The 18,597-nt window shown below is 37.1% G+C and overlaps 1 protein-coding gene across 1 annotated transcript; it reads left to right on the forward strand.

The window, feature by feature from the left end:
• The first annotated feature begins 352 nt into the window (after positions 1-352).
• On the forward strand, positions 353-18,159 carry LOC123760139 (flap endonuclease GEN homolog 1). Its single transcript, XM_045745646.2, has 10 exons — positions 353-810; positions 2,951-3,146; positions 3,888-3,977; positions 4,562-4,671; positions 7,538-7,708; positions 9,255-9,329; positions 9,560-9,710; positions 12,206-12,316; positions 13,598-13,790; positions 14,257-18,159. Exons 1-10 carry the CDS (start codon positions 656-658, stop codon positions 16,284-16,286), a joined length of 3,282 nt encoding a protein of 1,093 aa, XP_045601602.2. The 5' UTR covers positions 353-655; the 3' UTR covers positions 16,287-18,159.
• Positions 18,160-18,597: the final 438 nt, after the last annotated feature.

The following is an 18,597-nucleotide window of genomic DNA, read 5'->3' on the forward strand; positions in this document are numbered from 1 at the left end:
ATATATATATATATATATATATATATATATATATATATATATATATACATCGGGTATTAGCTGACCACTTTACTCATATTAATGAAATTGTAGCTATATTATGAACTAATGTGAATATATTGAATGTACTACATTCGAAATTTGTTTTATAATATCTAATGTTGCCCAGTTGCCCGAAACGCTATGCGTACTAGTGGCTTTAGGTATTGTATGTACTAGCTTTATCTATAAATCCAACATTATGTTTGTAATTAATCCTCTATGTATATACTTTTACCCGAATAAACATTTGATTTGATTTGATTTGAATGTATTTTCTTGTGAATTAGAGAGGCTCGTAGTGCACCTCCCCGGGACTTGTAAACACTGGCCATTTAAACGACGACGACTGGAGATTTAAACTGTCCAAATAGCCCCGGAGGAAACACGCTAACTGCACGTCACACAAAGACGACGACGACGAAGAAGAAGAAACCACCAGAATAGTTATTATTTCAGTCTCTACGTCAAGTTAACTCACTCTAGTTAACCAACTGAAGAATAGCTCTTAGTCAGCCCAATCCCACACTTATTTTTAAATTTGTTAATTTTTAAATCTGAAGTGAAAATAGGTACTGTACTATTAACATTTCAAGATTAGGGGACAGAAAGCCCTATGGGTGTAAAAGAGTTATGGAGTCTTGTGTCACCAACTGGGGAACTTCTGTCGCTGTCTGCTTTAGAAGGTCAGGCCGTGGCTGTGGATCTTTCCTGTTGGGTAGTAGACTCGCAGTCGCTGCACTTGGGAAATGTAACACGCCCACATCTCAGGTCAGTTCTCTCTTCATGTTGAGTCAGATAGGAAGTGTAACAAATTCACTTTGTAACAAATTCACAAAATTTACATGCCCGAAACGCTTTGCGTAATAGTGGCTTTAGGTATTGTATGTACTAGCCCTATCTATAAATCCATCACTCTTTGTAAAATCTCTTGTATGTATGTACCTTACCTAAATAAACATTTGATTTGATTTGATTCACCTTGGGAAATGTTATCCCACACAAGAAATGCAACAAGTTTCCATTCATGCCAGTAACTGAATTGGTGACAGTAAGGACATTCTTGCCCCATGATTAGATGGACCTTGATAAGCTTAACAAGCTTCCAGTCTCCAACACTGGTACATCATATACTGTACCATATCATATAATGTATTATTATCTAATAATACTGTAACAAATTATTTAAAAAAAAAAATTGTTAAGGAATGCAATAGTTTGTGCTCAATTCATTGTTTGGTCTCTGCAAGTTACAGTTTTAGATCAGTGAATTTAAGCCAGATAGCATTTTGTAGCCCTTGGCATAAACTACAACAGATCCTTAAAAAAGATCGGCTTCTGTGTGTTATAGAATTTGAGTAGAATATTGCGGAAACATTTGCCTACACTATGCAATGAGATCACATCTGTATATTACTGTACAGTACTTTGTTCCTCCTTTTTCCGTGTTTTGCCTTACCAACATAAAAAAAAAACTTTCTTCAATAATAATGGAGCACAGTATAACATAAAAATATATTCTTTATGTAAAATCTACATTATGAAAGTAAAATAAACAAAATGTTCAGTATGGAAAAGTCACTTGTTTTATTAAAATATTGTACATTAGAGGCCACCATCCCTTGGTTACGTACTCAGGCAGAGCATATGTGCAATGTATTATAATTGAATAAATAGCTTTGTACAGTATTTCTCATTTTTTTTTTTTTTTTTACAATGCCATGTACTGTATTATATTATAAAGCCTGTTCAAATATTTTGTTAAGTAATCACACCAAATCGCAAACAGTCCACCCCTCGGTTTTATTTTCTATTAATGTACAGTATGGAATGAGCTCGATTATCTGGACTATATGAGAAGGACTCCACATCCGATAAACCCAACATCCGGTGACAAACACTCCCTCCCCATACCTTCATGCACCTCCACCCATTAAATTTATGCTTTAAATTTAGTTGATTGAGAGTTGAGAGGTGGGGCAAAAGAGCCAGAGCTCAACCCCCGCAAGCACAACTAGGTGAGTACAACTAGGTGAGTACCCTACCTTTGCCCTCCCACCACCCAACGCCCACCCAACCCTCGTCATCACCCAATCCTCACCCTCTCTACCCATGCCATGCCCCCATCCTCCCCTTTCCCAGCTCTTTCCGTAAGATAGACTATCAGGCTGCACAGTCTGTGTCCCCTCTCTCCCTTCTTTGCTGCCTGTCTCCCTCCTTCCATCACCAGTTTGCTGAGAAATTTAAATAATTTCACAAAGGAAATTTTATAACTAATTGTGATGAGCTGTGAGAATGATGGCAAGTGGTGTACAACTAGTGTTAGGCCGGGCATTTCACGTGTTTATCTCTCAGTGGTAAAGGTTCACATTTTATATTCAGCGGCAAGTCGAACCTCTGATTTTGGAGATTTTTCTTTTATGCTTTAAATGTTAACTTATATGCCGGAATATACAGTAAACTCTCTGCCTGTCTATTTGTATCCAGACAAACCTCCGGTATTCCGGATTCTATGGGCATTCATCCGGATATGGACATAAAATATTCCAGATGCGATTTTGTCCAGATGACCCCAACGTCTGGTTTAGCGGAATTCGGATAATCAAGTTCATACAGTACTTGGGTTCCCTGTACTATGCCTATCCTAATTAACCTAAGGGTGGTAAAAGAATAGCTCGGGTATTGCAAATTTTGTGTTAAAGTGTTCACTATAAGTATTTCTGGCACACAATAAGATATTAGTGATAGGAATTTTTATTTGTTATATATATATATATATATATATATATATATATATATATATATATATATATATATATATATATATATATATATATATATATATATATACTATAATATATATATATATATATATATATTTATTTATTTATTTTGTGCAATTGCTTTGCAGGAACTTATTTTTTCGTACACTGGCTCTCTTGAATGCTGGAGTGTTGCCAGTCTTTGTATTGGAAGGGGTTGCACCAAGCCTAAAGTGGAATACTATCACATCCCGTAACCAGAGAAACTTTCATCATAAAGGCGCTTCCAAGAAGGTCTCCGTGAAGACAGGACAAAGATCCCGGTTTAAGTCGATGCTAAAGGAGGTGTGTTGCATCTTGCAGTGTCTGATGTTGTACAAGTTTGATGTAGTGTAGTATAGTGTAGAATTATATAGAGGCACCTCTAAAATTGGGATCATACAGTTTTCTGAAAATGATCTGGATTTGTGAATATTACAGATATCCAAATACTGTATTTGGCATTTGTCATAATATTTGTTTTCTTAAGCCACATGATAATTGCTTATTTAAACATGATAAATAAATAATGGTTTGCTTATATTTAATACTAAATATGATGAATATTGTAATTTTGATTTAATAAAGACACATCAATCCTTTTAGTTAACAGTATGGTCAACCATCAACCCATCCTTCTAATTGAGTGTCATATTTTGACGCATATTTTACCTAAGGTAAAAAATCATCATACTAGAAAATGATAGCAGCTCGCAAAATTGACATGCACTGTATTGTCCAGTTTTCGGTTCTGGGTCCTCTGGTAGGTTAGTATAGGGGACTTTAGTATGCCTTTGTCGATGTTGGGAACCTTAGGACAGGCTGCAACCATATTAAATTTTGCAAAAAAGGAAAATGTAAAAATAATGGGTAACTTTTTATTAAAATTTAAGGAACTGATATAAATATCTAAATTTAATTAATATGAAAATTCCATATATCCAAAGAAATACTGTGTAGTACAGGTATATGAAATCTTTGTAAAAATATCTGTAGTCAAAGAAACATCATCTTTACCAGTGATGTCTAGCAGGCATTTTCTTGCAGTGTGGTGAGCTCCTTGATCTTCTGGGCATACCGTGGGTGCAGGCAGGTGGTGAAGCAGAGGCAACGTGTGCTGCTCTCAGCTACCACCAGGTTTGTTTCACAGTATGATTTAGTCTCAAGTTACAATGGTAAACCAACTACAGTCTGAAATTCGTACTGTAAGGATTTTTCATGTGATGGATAAGTTCATGGAACAATAAACTTCAAGAATTTGAAGTTTGGAGATTCAAGGATTCTTGAAGAGACTGTAAGAGCTACAAACGTATTGCATAACCATTATCAGCGATGGTTGCAAATACCTCGGTAAAATGATAAAAAAAAGGTATTGCAGAGTAAATAGTTAGTGAGCAAACATAGAATCTTTCACTACTACTGTACTCGCCTATAAAAAAAATCTATTGAATTTAGGTAAGGGAACTGAACCAGTGATGGAAGAGTCGTCTCATGATATTCTGTTTCACTTTGGAATAACAGAATGTGAAAATATTGTGGATGTATTAAACAGTTTATGTAATTATAGTGACTTGTGTCTTAACCTGTATGTATGTTTCTAAAAATATAACTTGAATGATTCATACTACTTTATATTCATTGGGATAATTTCTTAACACTCGTGTTATCAAGAAACATTCCGATGGTGCAGTAACTTATGTAGTTTGCTTGGATTTCCACAGATGGTTAAAGGCGTCATTACCCAAGACAGTGATGTCTTTTTGTATGGGGGTCAAACAGTATTTCGCAATTTTACTGGCAATCAGCAAAAAGCAACAGTTGAGAGGTTCAGGTAATAATATGCAGTACAATATTTTTTATTTAGAATTATTATATTTATTATGATCCCAACGTGCATTATAATGTGGTGCAATCGGCTTAGCTTTTCCTCCTTTTCTTTATTTTCTGTAACCTGCTTTTTATTGTATAATTTCCTTTTTTCTGGGGGTTGCCTTCTTCCCATTCCATGGAAATGGAAAAAAAAAGAGACTGGTGAATGTATTTTGTTTATCCCAGTTTCTTGTTAAGGTTTGTAACTGTATTAATTTTATAAAATTTATTTTAAGTGTGGACTGTTCTCACCCAGTGCCTGACAGCTGAGTGGACAGCGCTTCGGATTCGTAGTCCTGAGGTTCCGGGTTCGATCCCCGGTGGAGGTGGAGATAAATGGGCAAAATATTTCTTTCACCCCTGATGCTCCTGTTACCTAGCAGTAAATAGGTACCTGGGAGTTAGACAGATGCTACGGGCTGCTTCCTGGGAGGGGAAAGGTGTAACAAAAAGGAGGCCTGGTTGAGGACCTGGCCGCGGGGACGCTAAGCCCCGAAATCATCTCAAGATAACCCACTGTCAGGGTCCTGACAGCTGAGTGGATAGCGCTTCGGATTTGTAGTCCTGAGGTTCCGGGTTCGATCCCTGGTGGAGGCAGAAAAATTAGGCAGAGTTTCTTTCACCCTAATGCCCCTGTAACCTAGCAGTAAATAGTAGTACCTGGGAGTTAGTCAGCTGCTATGGGCCGCTTCCTGGGAATATACTCATAACAAAAAGGAGGGCTGGTCGAGGACCGGGCCGCAGGGATGCTAAGCCTCGAAATCATCTCAAGATAACCTAGAGATAAAATAACCCATTCTTGTATTCAGGGCAGACTTAGGATACTATGCGATCACATCTTGTCGACCAGACCTCTTTTTCATATTGTGGTCACAGGTGGAGGTCTTAAAACTGTTGGATATGCCCAAATATTTGTTCCGTGTATTGGAGAGTCATGACATATGACATAGCTTATTAGAAAGAGTGATATAACTGTGCATGGTGCCATTTTGCAGGATGTTGCATGGAGTTTTCTAAAGCTGCAGCTCTCAGTTTCTCCCAAAATATGATCCTATTGGTCCCTCAAGAAACCAAAAGGATCAGGAACAGTTTGGAAATGTCAGATTTTGTGTTGGTGCAACAGGGATATTTTAAGACTTCCTTGATGGGTCAGAATCACCTCCAGAGGGTTCATCCCAAAATATTTACTGACCTTTCAAATGCTACTTAGCATCACAAAGGTCTCTAATTAATGCTCTCAATAATGAAATCCCTGGTTAGGATGAATACAGTGTGGTTAGAATGACATATGTAGAATGAGACACACTGGAGTGGCATGAATATAAAAAATCACGTGTTGGAATTTTGAAAATGGACAATCTGACATATACATTTATGCTGCTAGGTTGATGGAGTAAGGATATTTTGTATGAGCTCGCTTAAGCGGATTCCACTTAACCAAATATTTGGATTATCAAGCCAAAATCGCTTCCGATAATTTTCTGGCAAAATTTCATAATATCTGGATAGTAAATTGTATAACCAAAGGTTTGGCCAGATAGCTCAAACTGGCATGGAGTCCAAGTCATGTCCAGATAATTTTCTGGCAAAATTTTGCCATATTTAGACAGAAATCCAGATAACTGGAAGTTAGGTTATGTACATTTTCAAGAACTACACATTTCAAGATCTACAGTATCAAACAGGAACACAAACTATAGCAAGGTAAGCTGAACTTTCTCTTTTAAATTATTTTGTTAATTTATAGTGTGTGTGGAAATTCAAGTTAGCTTGATTGTGGTACAAAAAACTGCAAATATGGTCATTTTTGGACTTTCCTGCAAAAATTCTGCTTATCCGGATGTCTGGCTTATCTGGATGTCTGACTTATCTGGTGAGGGGTCCTTCCCATATAGTCTGGATAAGCGAGCTTAGACAGTAATTATCATGGAGGTGTGTAGTTCAAAAGTTGGTAAATCGTAAGACTGAGTTGTGTGTTGATATGATTTGGCCATGTTAAATAAAAGTATGATAAAATGGTACAAAGAGTGGCCATAGGTAATAGAATTTGAGTGTAAGAGGAGAGATTGCAGTGAAGATGGACAGGTAGTGAGTTTGTGAGTGAGGATTTAGTGCAAAAAAATTATTGTTTAGGATAATTTGACAAATCACAGGAAGCATACTACATATACAATATGTGAATTAGCAGTATTGTGCTGTAGATGTTTGACGGGAGTTGTAATGATGATGATTCTGTGTGATGCTGGTCAGTGTGGGAGATAAGGTGAATGAAATACTGGTAAGTGTCTTTTGTATATTTTGAACCATCTTTTCTATGTTCTATGTTTTCCCTACATCATGTAAATGGGAACTAGGATAATAATGAGTACGTCACAATTTTTTTTACATTTCATGGACTTGCTGTAGAATTTTTTATTTTGTCGTTATTGGTCCCCTTTCTCTCTCTTTGAACGGGTGGTCATTAGTTACCTCAATATTAATTGCTAAAGGTCTTTTCTTACACCTGACATTTGGTTGGGCTTAGTCTTTGTCAAAAGTCTTCCTGTAAAAACAAAACAAAGAGGCGGCAAGTTGATACTGTATATTGATTAATGCTAAAACATTCCAGTAGTGTTGAAAAAATGTTTTTCAACACTACATTCCAGTAGTGTTGAAAATCTACAATATAAATATGAGGATGTGGAGGTATGTTGATGGTCTTCATTTACCCTATACAGTACTGTATTTGTATTAGAAGACAGCTGTAAGTTACATAATTAATTACAGGATCTTATAGTGGTAAATTACAAAATTGTGTATTTATATTGGCTTTAAAATTTTCATCATAGTATGGAAATCCTAGAAGATCGACTGCAACTCACTCGTGGAGGATTAATAGTTCTTGGCATTTTGCTTGGATGTGACTACTTGCCAAGTGGTGTACAAGGAGTAGGCAAGGAGACGGCAGTGAAACTCCTCAAGGCTTGGTACGAGTCTGGTGAGCGAGACCCGGTGCGAAGGTAAAATGTAAAAGTATTTACAGTTTGTTGCGTGTAAATTATTAGTTAAATTAATAGGTCACAAATCAAGTAGAATTCATCTGTTGGATGATCTTGTAGTTTTGTGATTGTGCCGAGTTATCCGGTGGTTCTGTGGATGTGGTAGCCAACCTGGTGAATGAGGTGAGCAACCTGGTGGATGTGGTGGGCAACCTGGTGGATTGGTGGATGTGGTGGGCAACCTGGTGGATTGGTGGATGTGGTAGCCAACCTGGTGGGTCAGTGGATGTGGTGGACAACTTTGTGGCTCAGTGGATGTGGTAGGCAACCTGGTGAGTCAGTGGATGTGCTACAGTGTTCACTTCAAGTCACATTGAAAACAGGACAACTTGGATAATAAGGCTTGGACTTTCAATCTAATGCCAATGTAAATGTATTGAAAAATAACACTGAACAAAATTTCATCCTATTCCTAATAAAATGATAGTACGTACAGTAGCTATTTGACACAAAGTACCAATATGTAGTGCCGGACCACCGAAAAGTTCACATTTTGTACTTCTAAATTTATAGTGTGACGAAAAAATAGCTAAGCTCATAAACATTCCTAGGCTTAGTATAGCACATATATATGTAGTATGTTACACCTAAGATAGCATGTATTAGGCCTAGGAGGGCAGGTTAGATTAGGTTCTTTAGTGAACAAAGTTTAGTTTCTTAGTTTCATAGTTTCTTGTATAGTTTCTTTTCATATTTAAAAGAATGTCATTTGGGCTAATTCAGTTATGCAGAATGTGAATTTTTGGTGGTCCAACACAAATATTGGTACTTTGGATCAAATAGTTACTATAAATACTATCTTTTAGGAGGATGAGCTGAAATATTTGAATGATATGGATAAAAAAAACTAGAAGACAGCCAAAGGTAAAGTGAAATATTAAAGAACAAATACAGTACACAGAAATGCAGGTATATTGAAGTCAGAGTTGGAGCAAGTTTTTTATAGTAAGTCCAAGATCCGAGAAGTCCAAGTAAGTCCAAGAAAAAAAGGGAGCCGGTCGGCCCAGCGGACAGCACGCTGGACTTGTGATCCTGTGGTCCTGGGTTCGATCCCAGGCGCCGGCGAGAAACAATGGGCAGAGTTTCTTTCACCCTATGCCCCTGTTACCTAGCAGTAAAATAGGTACCTGGGTGTTAGTCAGCTGTCACGGGCTGCTTCCTGGGGGTGGAGGCCTGGTCGAGGACCGGGCCGCGGGGACACTAAAGTCCCGAAATCATTTCAAGAAGAAGATGTACGGTACTCACAATGGGTTGTGTACCAAAGATATCTTGCATGAGACTTACGAAAAGATTTGCAGAATATAGTTGTATAGTTTGTTCTTGTCTGTTTTGCAGTAGCTATGACTTGAAGATATGTACCTGACTTGTATGATAAAAGCGTCATCTTTAAATATTTGGCTCCTCACTTATTTGAGAGTTGGCAACATGAATAGTTAATTGAAAATATGTATACTAAAAGATTAAATTGTGTCAGCGAGTAAGTGATTAGTTATCTTTTTTCTTCTAGAATGTGTTCTTGGTCAACCCAAGATAACAAAGCCTCTCAGCACACTCAAATGAGTTCCAGAAAATGGAAAAATGGGTAAGTATCGATGGCTGAAATGTTTGGCAAAGTTATTACACTTAGTATAGCAATCTTGGATGCAAAAGTGTGGAAAGCATTGAAATATGGTACATACTGTACCTGTAAATGACAGTGTACCTGTACCTGTGAAAGACAGTGTTCATTAGTGTTCAGTTGGCCACACTATTTAAATATTGATGATCTTCCCAATTAATATTGTCTGTTTTATGCCATTATCTCTGCATTAGGAGCATTGAAGAACTAGAAGCAGGAGTCAGGAATAGGGTAGTGACAACAGAGGGGTTCCCCTTCACAGAAATCATCCAGGAATTTCAACAGAAGCTCAGTCGTCCAATCTCTAAAATTCAGTGGAATCAGCCATACTATGAGGAACTTGTGGTAAGCTAAAATGAAAATATTTTATTATTATATGAGCATTATAAAAAAATACTGGTGATAATCAACAAATTGCATTTAATAAATTTGTCTATAAATACCAATTGGCTTACATCAAATTGCATTTTTGTTTTGTTTTATTTAATATAAATACACAGGTACTGTATAAATTCTCTAATATACTCTTATTCAAATGTAGGAACATTTGTTTACTGAAGGTTGTTTCATTGCCGATATCATACGTCACATGGTGCCATTTGTCAGTTTTGGTTCTGTATCCTGTGATAAGCACACTTGTTCTTCCAAGTATTATTCAGTATGAGTAATATATCCACTTAATGGCAGATGACTATTCCACAGCTTTTACCATGAATAACCTTGTTTAATATCTGGCTGCATAGGTAGGCGAGAATTATATAACCATACCAGGGCCAACACCACACTTGTACCTTATCTATGTTGGCCAGATAGCATCCATTAATTGCCATGTTTTATACAGTCATGAAGAGTGTGCTTTACATGGGGAAGGGGGGAATTTGAGATACTGCCAGAAGCCACAGACTAGTTGAATGTGACTTATGAAGGAGAGGAGTCAGATCAAGCTGTCTACTGTAGATGTTGAGTATACACAGTAAACAAAAAAAAATCTTTTCAAAGAACTCAAGTGCGATCGTCAATAGGCAAAAGGCACTGGTAAACTGAAGGGTGCCTCGCCTTTGCCACCGGGAACCACACACTCGGTCGACCCATACGTATATCAACAAACTCTCCAAGCGAGGCAAAGCTCATAAACCGAGTCAAATTTTTTGAAGAAGTTGAGCTAGTAAACTGAAAAATTTGTGAAGAGAGGCATTCGTAAACTGAGGTTCTGAGTAAACTGAGCATTAATAAAGTTTTGATTGAGCAACAGAAAATAACTTGATGTTTTACAGTGATAAATTACAGGTACTAAGATATGGTGAGAATGAAGACATGAAATGAAAATACAGGATACAAAACACTAGCAAATCTATCCGTAGTAGGAAAGTTACATGTAAAGGACCTTGGCGAGTGAATGAATTAAGAGTGGGGCCTGACAGCTGAGTGGACAGCACTTCGGATTTGTAGTCCTGAGGTTCCGGGTTCGATCCCCGGTGGAGGCGGAGACAAATGGGCAGAATGTTTCTTTCACCCTGATGCCCTGTTACCTAGCAGTAAATAGTGTACCTGGGAGTTAGACAGCTGCTACGGGCTGCTTCCCGGGGAGGGGGTATGTAACAAAAAGAAGGCCTGGTCGAGGACCGGGCTACGGGGACACTAAGCCCCGAAATCATCTCAAGATAACCTCAAGATAGCCTCCTTTAACAGGTAATGATTCACCTAGTTATCACAGTCTGCTCATTATAAGATATTATCACTGCCTAACAGGAAAAACAATAAGGATCTACAGCCCTGAGCTGGCAAATTCCATTTCCTCAGTATTCACTAACCAGACTGCAGATGTCGAGAGTTGCTGAGCTGAGCTCCCAGCCTCTAGACACAGTGTTAACAGATTGTCTGTTAAAGATTTTTCTCCTACTAATTAAAACACCTAAAACTTATTACTGGCAAGTGTAGAACACAGTCAACCTTTAACATTATTCCTATAAACAGTTATTCTCCATAAATTATAGTCTCCACACTGGCTGCCTTAACTAAGGACACTGGTGTTGGAAGTATACTTGGCAGTATCTCATCAGCTGACTGTCGCGACTGGTTGAGCTTAACTGGTTATTACCCGTGACAAGGTCTGATAATAATAATACTTATTGTTTCAGAAGTAATTTTGATTAAGTAAAGTAATTTTACATTTACTAGCCTATTCAAACAATTACTGGCCAACCCAAAACATGCTTCTGGAATTTCACATACTACAGTACATATTACAGTACAGTACTTCAAAATATCAACATAACATAACAATCCATATAAAGCAAGCAATGGTTTGCAAATTAATCAGTGAATTAAGTCTAGGCTGATGTGAATTAAGTCTGTACCTGATCAACCAGGCTGTGACTCGTACGTCAGGCTGCGAGCAGCCGCGTCCAACAGCCTGGTTGATCAGTCCAGCAACCAGGAGGCCTGGTCGACGACCGGGCCGCGGGGACGCTAAGCCCCGGAAGCACCTCAAGGTAACCTCAAGGTAGGCTTGCATTAGAAAGGAATTCAAATTTAGTTATGACTAGGGTACTCCCTTATTCATAATGGTGCCATCTAGATACAGTCAGCTGATCGAGAACATTTCAAGGTCGCAGTATTTGCCGGAGCAACAAAAGCACATCTGTATAGTTTCTTTTGCAATTAATTTTTAATCATTTTCTCAGATATGAAAAATCATGAGGGCTCATATTTTTACATACTGTATTTTCAAAATAATTGCTCATGATCTTTAATTATTTCTTGGATGCAGTTTTTTATCTATTTTCTCTACAGATTGCTTAAAACAAACTGTAAAATGCTTCTCACGAGGAATCTTTCAGAAATGGTGCATCCAGAAACTAGACTGGACAGCAGAATACGCAGTGGAGAAAACCTCTCCAGTTGTAACTCGATGGATTGTGACCCATGGGACAATGCTTCGATGTCTTCAGGTAGGTTTTCGTATCAAGTTGTTGGCTATTTTATGGGCAGCATAGTCAAAATTCTCATGGTTTTACAACTTTTCTAGAGTAAAGAAAGGTGGCAGTGTTGAACGATTGTAGTACTGTACTGCAAATGATATCTGTGGTGTACTGTGGTGCAGTACATATGGGTCCTGTGCTGTATTGTGGTGCAGTACATATGGGTCCTGTGGTGTACTGTGGTGCAGTACATATGGGTCCTGTGCTGTATTGTGGTGCAGTACATATGGGTCCTGTGGTGTACTGTGGTGCAGTACATATGGGTCCTGTGCTGTATTGTGGTGCAGTACATATGGGTCCTGTGGTGTACTGTGGTGCAGTACATATGGGTCCTGTGGTGTACTGTGGTGCAGTACATATGGGTCCTGTGCTGTATTGTGGTGCAGTACATATGGGTCCTGTGCTGTACTGTGGTGCAGTACATATGGGTCCTGTGGTGTACTGTGGTGCAGTACATATGGGTCCTGTGCTGTACTGTGGTGCAGTACATATGGGTCCTGTGCTGTATTGTGGTGCAGTACATATGGGTCCTGTGGTGTACTGTGATGCAGTACATATGGGTCCTGTGGTGTACTGTGGTGCAGTACATATGGGTCCTGTGGTGTACTGTGATGCAGAACATATGGGTCCTGTGCTGTACTGTGGTGCAGTACATATGGGTCCTGTGGCACGGTGGTCTATATCCTCAACTCAAAACCAATGGTCCCGGGTTCAGTCACTAAGCAGGACAGAAATGGTTGGGCATGGTCCCTTTCACCTATTGCCCCTGTTCATCTAGCAATTAATTAGGTATCCATACAATAGGCAAGTGTTGAGAGTTGCATCATGGGAAAGGTCAGTAGTTGGCCTAGGGAGACCTCGATAGGCCTATGTATGTACTTCCTGTCCCTGATATTGTTATAAAGGTTATCTCTATATTTATATTCTACACTTGGGAAGGAAGTTGGGAAAAATTCGCTCTACAACGATCACTTTTAAATTAGTATTGGGCCTTGACGTGGGTTGGTGAAGCTTGTTTCAGCATGTATCAATGGGCAAGATGGATTCCTGTAACTCGTTTGTAATTTTCTCATGCATGTAGGGAGGCTTATGACTGAGCCACTAGTGATGCTATTAATGAGTTTATGAATCTCAAAAAAAATTCATTTGTAATTTACCCACAAAAAAAGTGGGAATGCATAAATGGTGAAATCTTGAAAATGCAATGGTTTAACATGATATAGAATACCATCATCATCTTTGCCTGTACAGCCGGTTGGTATTATGAGGCGATGTGTCCGACGTGGTGTAGTGGCATACGAGTTGCAGTGGAAAGTTATCACGTGTGACCTTCCTGAAGACACCCCAGATTACCTCATCACAGACGAACCTCTCTATCTTATCCAAAAATCATTGCCTCAACTTCTGCATGAATTTGAAGAAAAAGCCAATTCCAAGAAAAGAGGTAGGCTTATGCATTGGTTTCATTGGTACAGTACCTTCATCTTAAAGGATTGTGTTACTTATCAATATACCAATTGTAAAAGTTTATGTGAATAACATCTATTATGCACTTGTTAGTTTTATTTTACAAAATTTTAACTTTTATTTTGACATTTTATTGGTTAAATGCTTTTTATGCTAGTAAGACCCTCCAGAAAACCTGTTTATGGATTTGCATTCCTTCAGAAATGTTGGTAAATTGACAGTTTTTCTTTTATTTTAATATTTGGTTATAGTTAAATCTAGATATGCATATTACATGATGAAATCAAAATGGTATAACTTAAAAAAAAGAAAAAAGTGGATGAATGAAGGGTCGTTAGAAACTGTAAATCTATTTCTGTTTTTCTTATCAATCTGACTTATAAAAAAAATTCAAATTTCTGCCTGAAGCTCGACTTATTGATTTTTATTATTTTCTTTTGAAGGTAAAAATAAGAAGAAGCCCAAGGATGATGACAAGATACTTGTTGATGATTATCATGTGAAGTTAGCTCAAGATAACACAAAGAAACCGGATAAACATTACAAGGATGAATCCAAGACTCTGCTGGTTAAAGATGATCTCAGGAAACTGGCTGAAAACAACTCCATTCAATTAGGCAAAAATGATCTAAGCAAATTAGTTAAGACAAGCCCCATAAAAGTTATTAAAAGCAAAACTCCTAAAATTGTGACGAGCAGTGTTAGTCCCATGTACAAGAACAGCAAACTGAATGAATATATCATGTTCAGCCAAAACAAAGAACAAGCAACAATTTTTGGAGAGCCTACTTCCAAGTGTGATTATACCGAAGGTGCATTAAACCAAACGTTGAAAGATGATGATGAGCACGAAGATGATTTGTCATTTATCATTGATAGAATAATCAACATCAAGGTTAATAACAGCTCAAACCACCGAAGAATTCACCAAAAGGGTATGCCACAAATGGGAATACACCAAACAGATATGCAAAGTGGAAGTGAAAAGTGTCAGAAAAATCAGGCACCAGTATATTACACTGAAAACCAGAGGGCAGTGATAAAAGCTGAAGATCATTATACAACTTATGATCTAGACAAGGAAAATGTGAACTTAAAGAAAATAAATTGTCAGAAATTATTAGATTCTACAGTGGGAAACCTGCCGCAAGAAGTAATTGGTTGTGAAGATGACAACGAGAGTTGTCCAGAAAGTTTCTTGAATAGAGTATCCAAAAGACTTCATAAACTTAACCAGGGAAATAAGAAGGGTCCAGCCAGCCTGCAACATCAGCACCAGTCATCTAATAAACAACATGGGAGCCCATATTCTGATCATAAGTCTGTTGATTCTTGGGGAAAAAGTTCATGCAAAGAGGTGCAGAACACCAGAAATGTCAGTAGTCACAGCTTTAATGATGATACAGAAGCACTTGCATGCAATAAAAATGCTCTGTGTGAATTTAAGCAGTCCTCAGAAATGTTTGTACAAATGGAAATTTTGTGTGAAAATAATAAATCATATTTGGAAATTTTCCCCAAATCACCTGCAGATTTTTGCAGCCCCAAATCCAAGGCAGATATAAATATCAATCAAGTGTCAAAGGATCTGTTTGATGATACAGATGATAGTCTTTGTATTGTTTCATGTTGTAGTTCATCATTACCCAGACTACAGTCCACTCCATATTTATCAGACAGTGGAGGCACAGTTGGAATGAGTAACTCGGCCATGATACTTCAGGATGTTAAATTCACTCCAAATGCACATGTGATTGAAAATGCTGATGACAAATGTTCTTGTTTATCTTTTGTTTCTCCTTTGCAAGACAACTGTAATAAATTGTTGTTTGATAAATGTTTGTCTTATTCTGCCACAACGTCTAAACTCAGTGACTTATCATTAAATGATTCTCTTCCAATATTAAACAAGCAAACTATTCCTTATATTGTAAAGGACAACAATAATAGTGCTGCTTTGATCAACTGTAACTCTTCTACCTTCAACAAAACCCCCAAAACCTGCAAAGAGCGGAATTTATCAAGAGTGACCTTCAGACTCCTTGATAGCTTCAGTGATTGTGAAAACAGTGTATCAAATTATTCAGAATTGAAGCCACCTCAGTCCAGTGTCACATGTGCAAAAGAATTACAAAAGCCTTCGGGAATGAACATCATTTCTTGTGAAAACCGTGAAAAAAATATTAACTTGTGTGGCCAGAGAAACAAGAATAAGTCATTAGCTATACCAATTATGGACAAGGGGAACAAACATGGCTGCAATAATGATAAACCAGAAATTGAATATAAAGCAATGAATGGAGTTTTAACATGTGACAGCCAAGAGACAAATGATGCAAGTCCATGTCTTGTGGGAAAAGATAAGACAAAGGTTTGTGATCCCTTTTCTCCATTTGTTGGCCTGACACTAGCTGAAAGACTCAAGAAGAAATATCCCAGCAAAACATTTGTAAAATTCCTTGATAATGTTTGATCCAAAAGTAAATGCATTAGGTTACATTTATATTTATTTTGTAACATTTTCCTAATCTGATAAATTAGTATGCAGTATTAAAATAGGTATATGCTTGGCAATTTGTCAACAGTATTGCATATTTAATTTTCTTTGGATACATAATCAGAGATCAGGCTTACTTGATCCAATGCACCTTTTATGGAAAATGAGATACTGTACAAAAGATAGGAAGTGATTGACGTTACTCTTCTCTATATTGTGTGTATACATGTGTAGGTCTTACTTCCACGATTTTTGTAATCCAGCATATCTTATTTAAAATATCTTGCATAAATTGACAAAAACGGTAGTCTTTTGTGAGGTAAACTTTAAGGCATATTTGATCAATGAATGTTTGTATGTATGGTCAAATGGTATAAGTATATACTTTGCATATATTTATAGTGTTCTGTTTTTCTATTTGCACAAATGACAAATTCAAATTTTGTTTATAAAACAATTATGGGACAAAATAAATAATTAAATTTGATCTGTGAAGCATAAAATGCACACAATCTTGGCATCTAATGCTTTAAGAATTTGGATAATATCCATAGGAATTGCTATATCTTTTAATGGTGGGAGCTTTGTCTTTAAGCATTTCTATACAGTATATATGCAGCAGTACTTAAATTCATGGTTGATAAATATCCACAACTTAGTTGAAGACACTTTTGGTGACTTCTTTTATGGATGAACTTCCAATCTTCAATTTTGTATTAAATATAATTGGCAAAATTTTGACTATTTGCTTGTAATTTTATATTCCTGACCACATTAGTATCAATGCCATTTGGATGAACTCAGTACATTTAATTTGCACTTTACCTTCTTGTGATATTAGAAATCTTGTCCTTATCTAGTGTTTGTTGGTGAAAGCAAGAAAGAAGTAGTTTCAATACTTCAGCTAAAGATAATCAATGGATTTCATTTCTGTTCCAACAATATCTCTTTGATAGAGATGGAGCTTTCTACACTAAAGCATTGCGAGGCTCCTCTGATGAATTAGTAACAAATTTAAGTTTAGTTGCTCGAGTCATGTTTACTGTATTACATATTCTGGAACTATGAGAATCTTAGTCATAGTTTTCTCTCTAAATTTCTACAGTTGTTAATACCATCAATCTATACTTTGCTTTTCTCCTCTCATGCAAATTTTATTCTTGTGCTATAGTCCTCAAGAGAGAGAGAGATTTTTGCTTGTTGCTCAATCCACCACATGGATGGGAAAGAGGTGACTGATTTATGCAATACACGTTAATCTCTGGAGCCATTTTCAGACTGCTTATGGGCATCTTCTGCAATAATAACTTTACTGGCTTCTTTTGTTGGGTTATTTTGTGATCTAGCTTTTCTCTCTTTTGAAATTCTCAGCATAAATGTATATTTTTACTGTCAGAAACCAGCTTTCTTGAGTTATATTTTTTGGATAGACTGTACTAGTATTCATGAAAGTAAAGTACTTTGTTGTATTTTTCTTTATTCAGTATTTTTTTTATTTAGTAAATTGATAAGTCTAATTTCTGGACGATTAGTGTGGAAGGAAAAAGTGCATTGCTGTCTTGGTGTTTCATCAATGCTGCATGAAATTAATTATTGCTTTTGCATTGAAATTTGTTTAATAATGAAATGTATTCAATAAACCTATTCTATATGTGGAGGTTATACAGTATTGTATATATGCATGTATATGTCTTACTTCTACAGTCAAATTAAAGAATATATTTTAAATATTTTACACCAATTTATATGTACAATCACCTCTTTTTCTGATAGAGGTGAACTTTTAGGCATACATATCAATGCATGTTTGTACAAAATGTCAAATGTATAAATATACACTTTGCCTATATTTTTAGTGCTTTATTTGCTTTTCCATTTTCACAGGCATAAGTTTTCATTTATTTATACCAATAACAGTCCTGTATGAACCTCAGGAGGCCTAGTCAGACTGGTCCATGAGGAACTGATCCCCAGAACCAACACAAGGTAACCCCTCTTTCCAGATATACAGTATATACATATATTACACAGTGGCACCTCGATTAACGAATTTAATCCGTTCCAGTACCGAGCTTGTCATGTGGAAAACTCGTCTTTCGAAACAACAACAACACTGTCGTCGGAGGTGTCCGAAAACCAGCAGGAATGCTCGTTAATCGAGCGAATGCTCGTTAATCGAGCGAAAGCTCGTCAGTCGAGACAAATTTTCTGCAAGTGGCTTGCTCGTTACTCGAAATGCTCGTAACTGGAGTCGCTTCTCACTCACGGTTCCACTGTATGTATGTAT

Source organism: Procambarus clarkii, chromosome 22, assembly GCF_040958095.1.
Source record: "Procambarus clarkii isolate CNS0578487 chromosome 22, FALCON_Pclarkii_2.0, whole genome shotgun sequence".
NCBI classification, from domain to species: domain Eukaryota; kingdom Metazoa; phylum Arthropoda; class Malacostraca; order Decapoda; family Cambaridae; genus Procambarus; species Procambarus clarkii.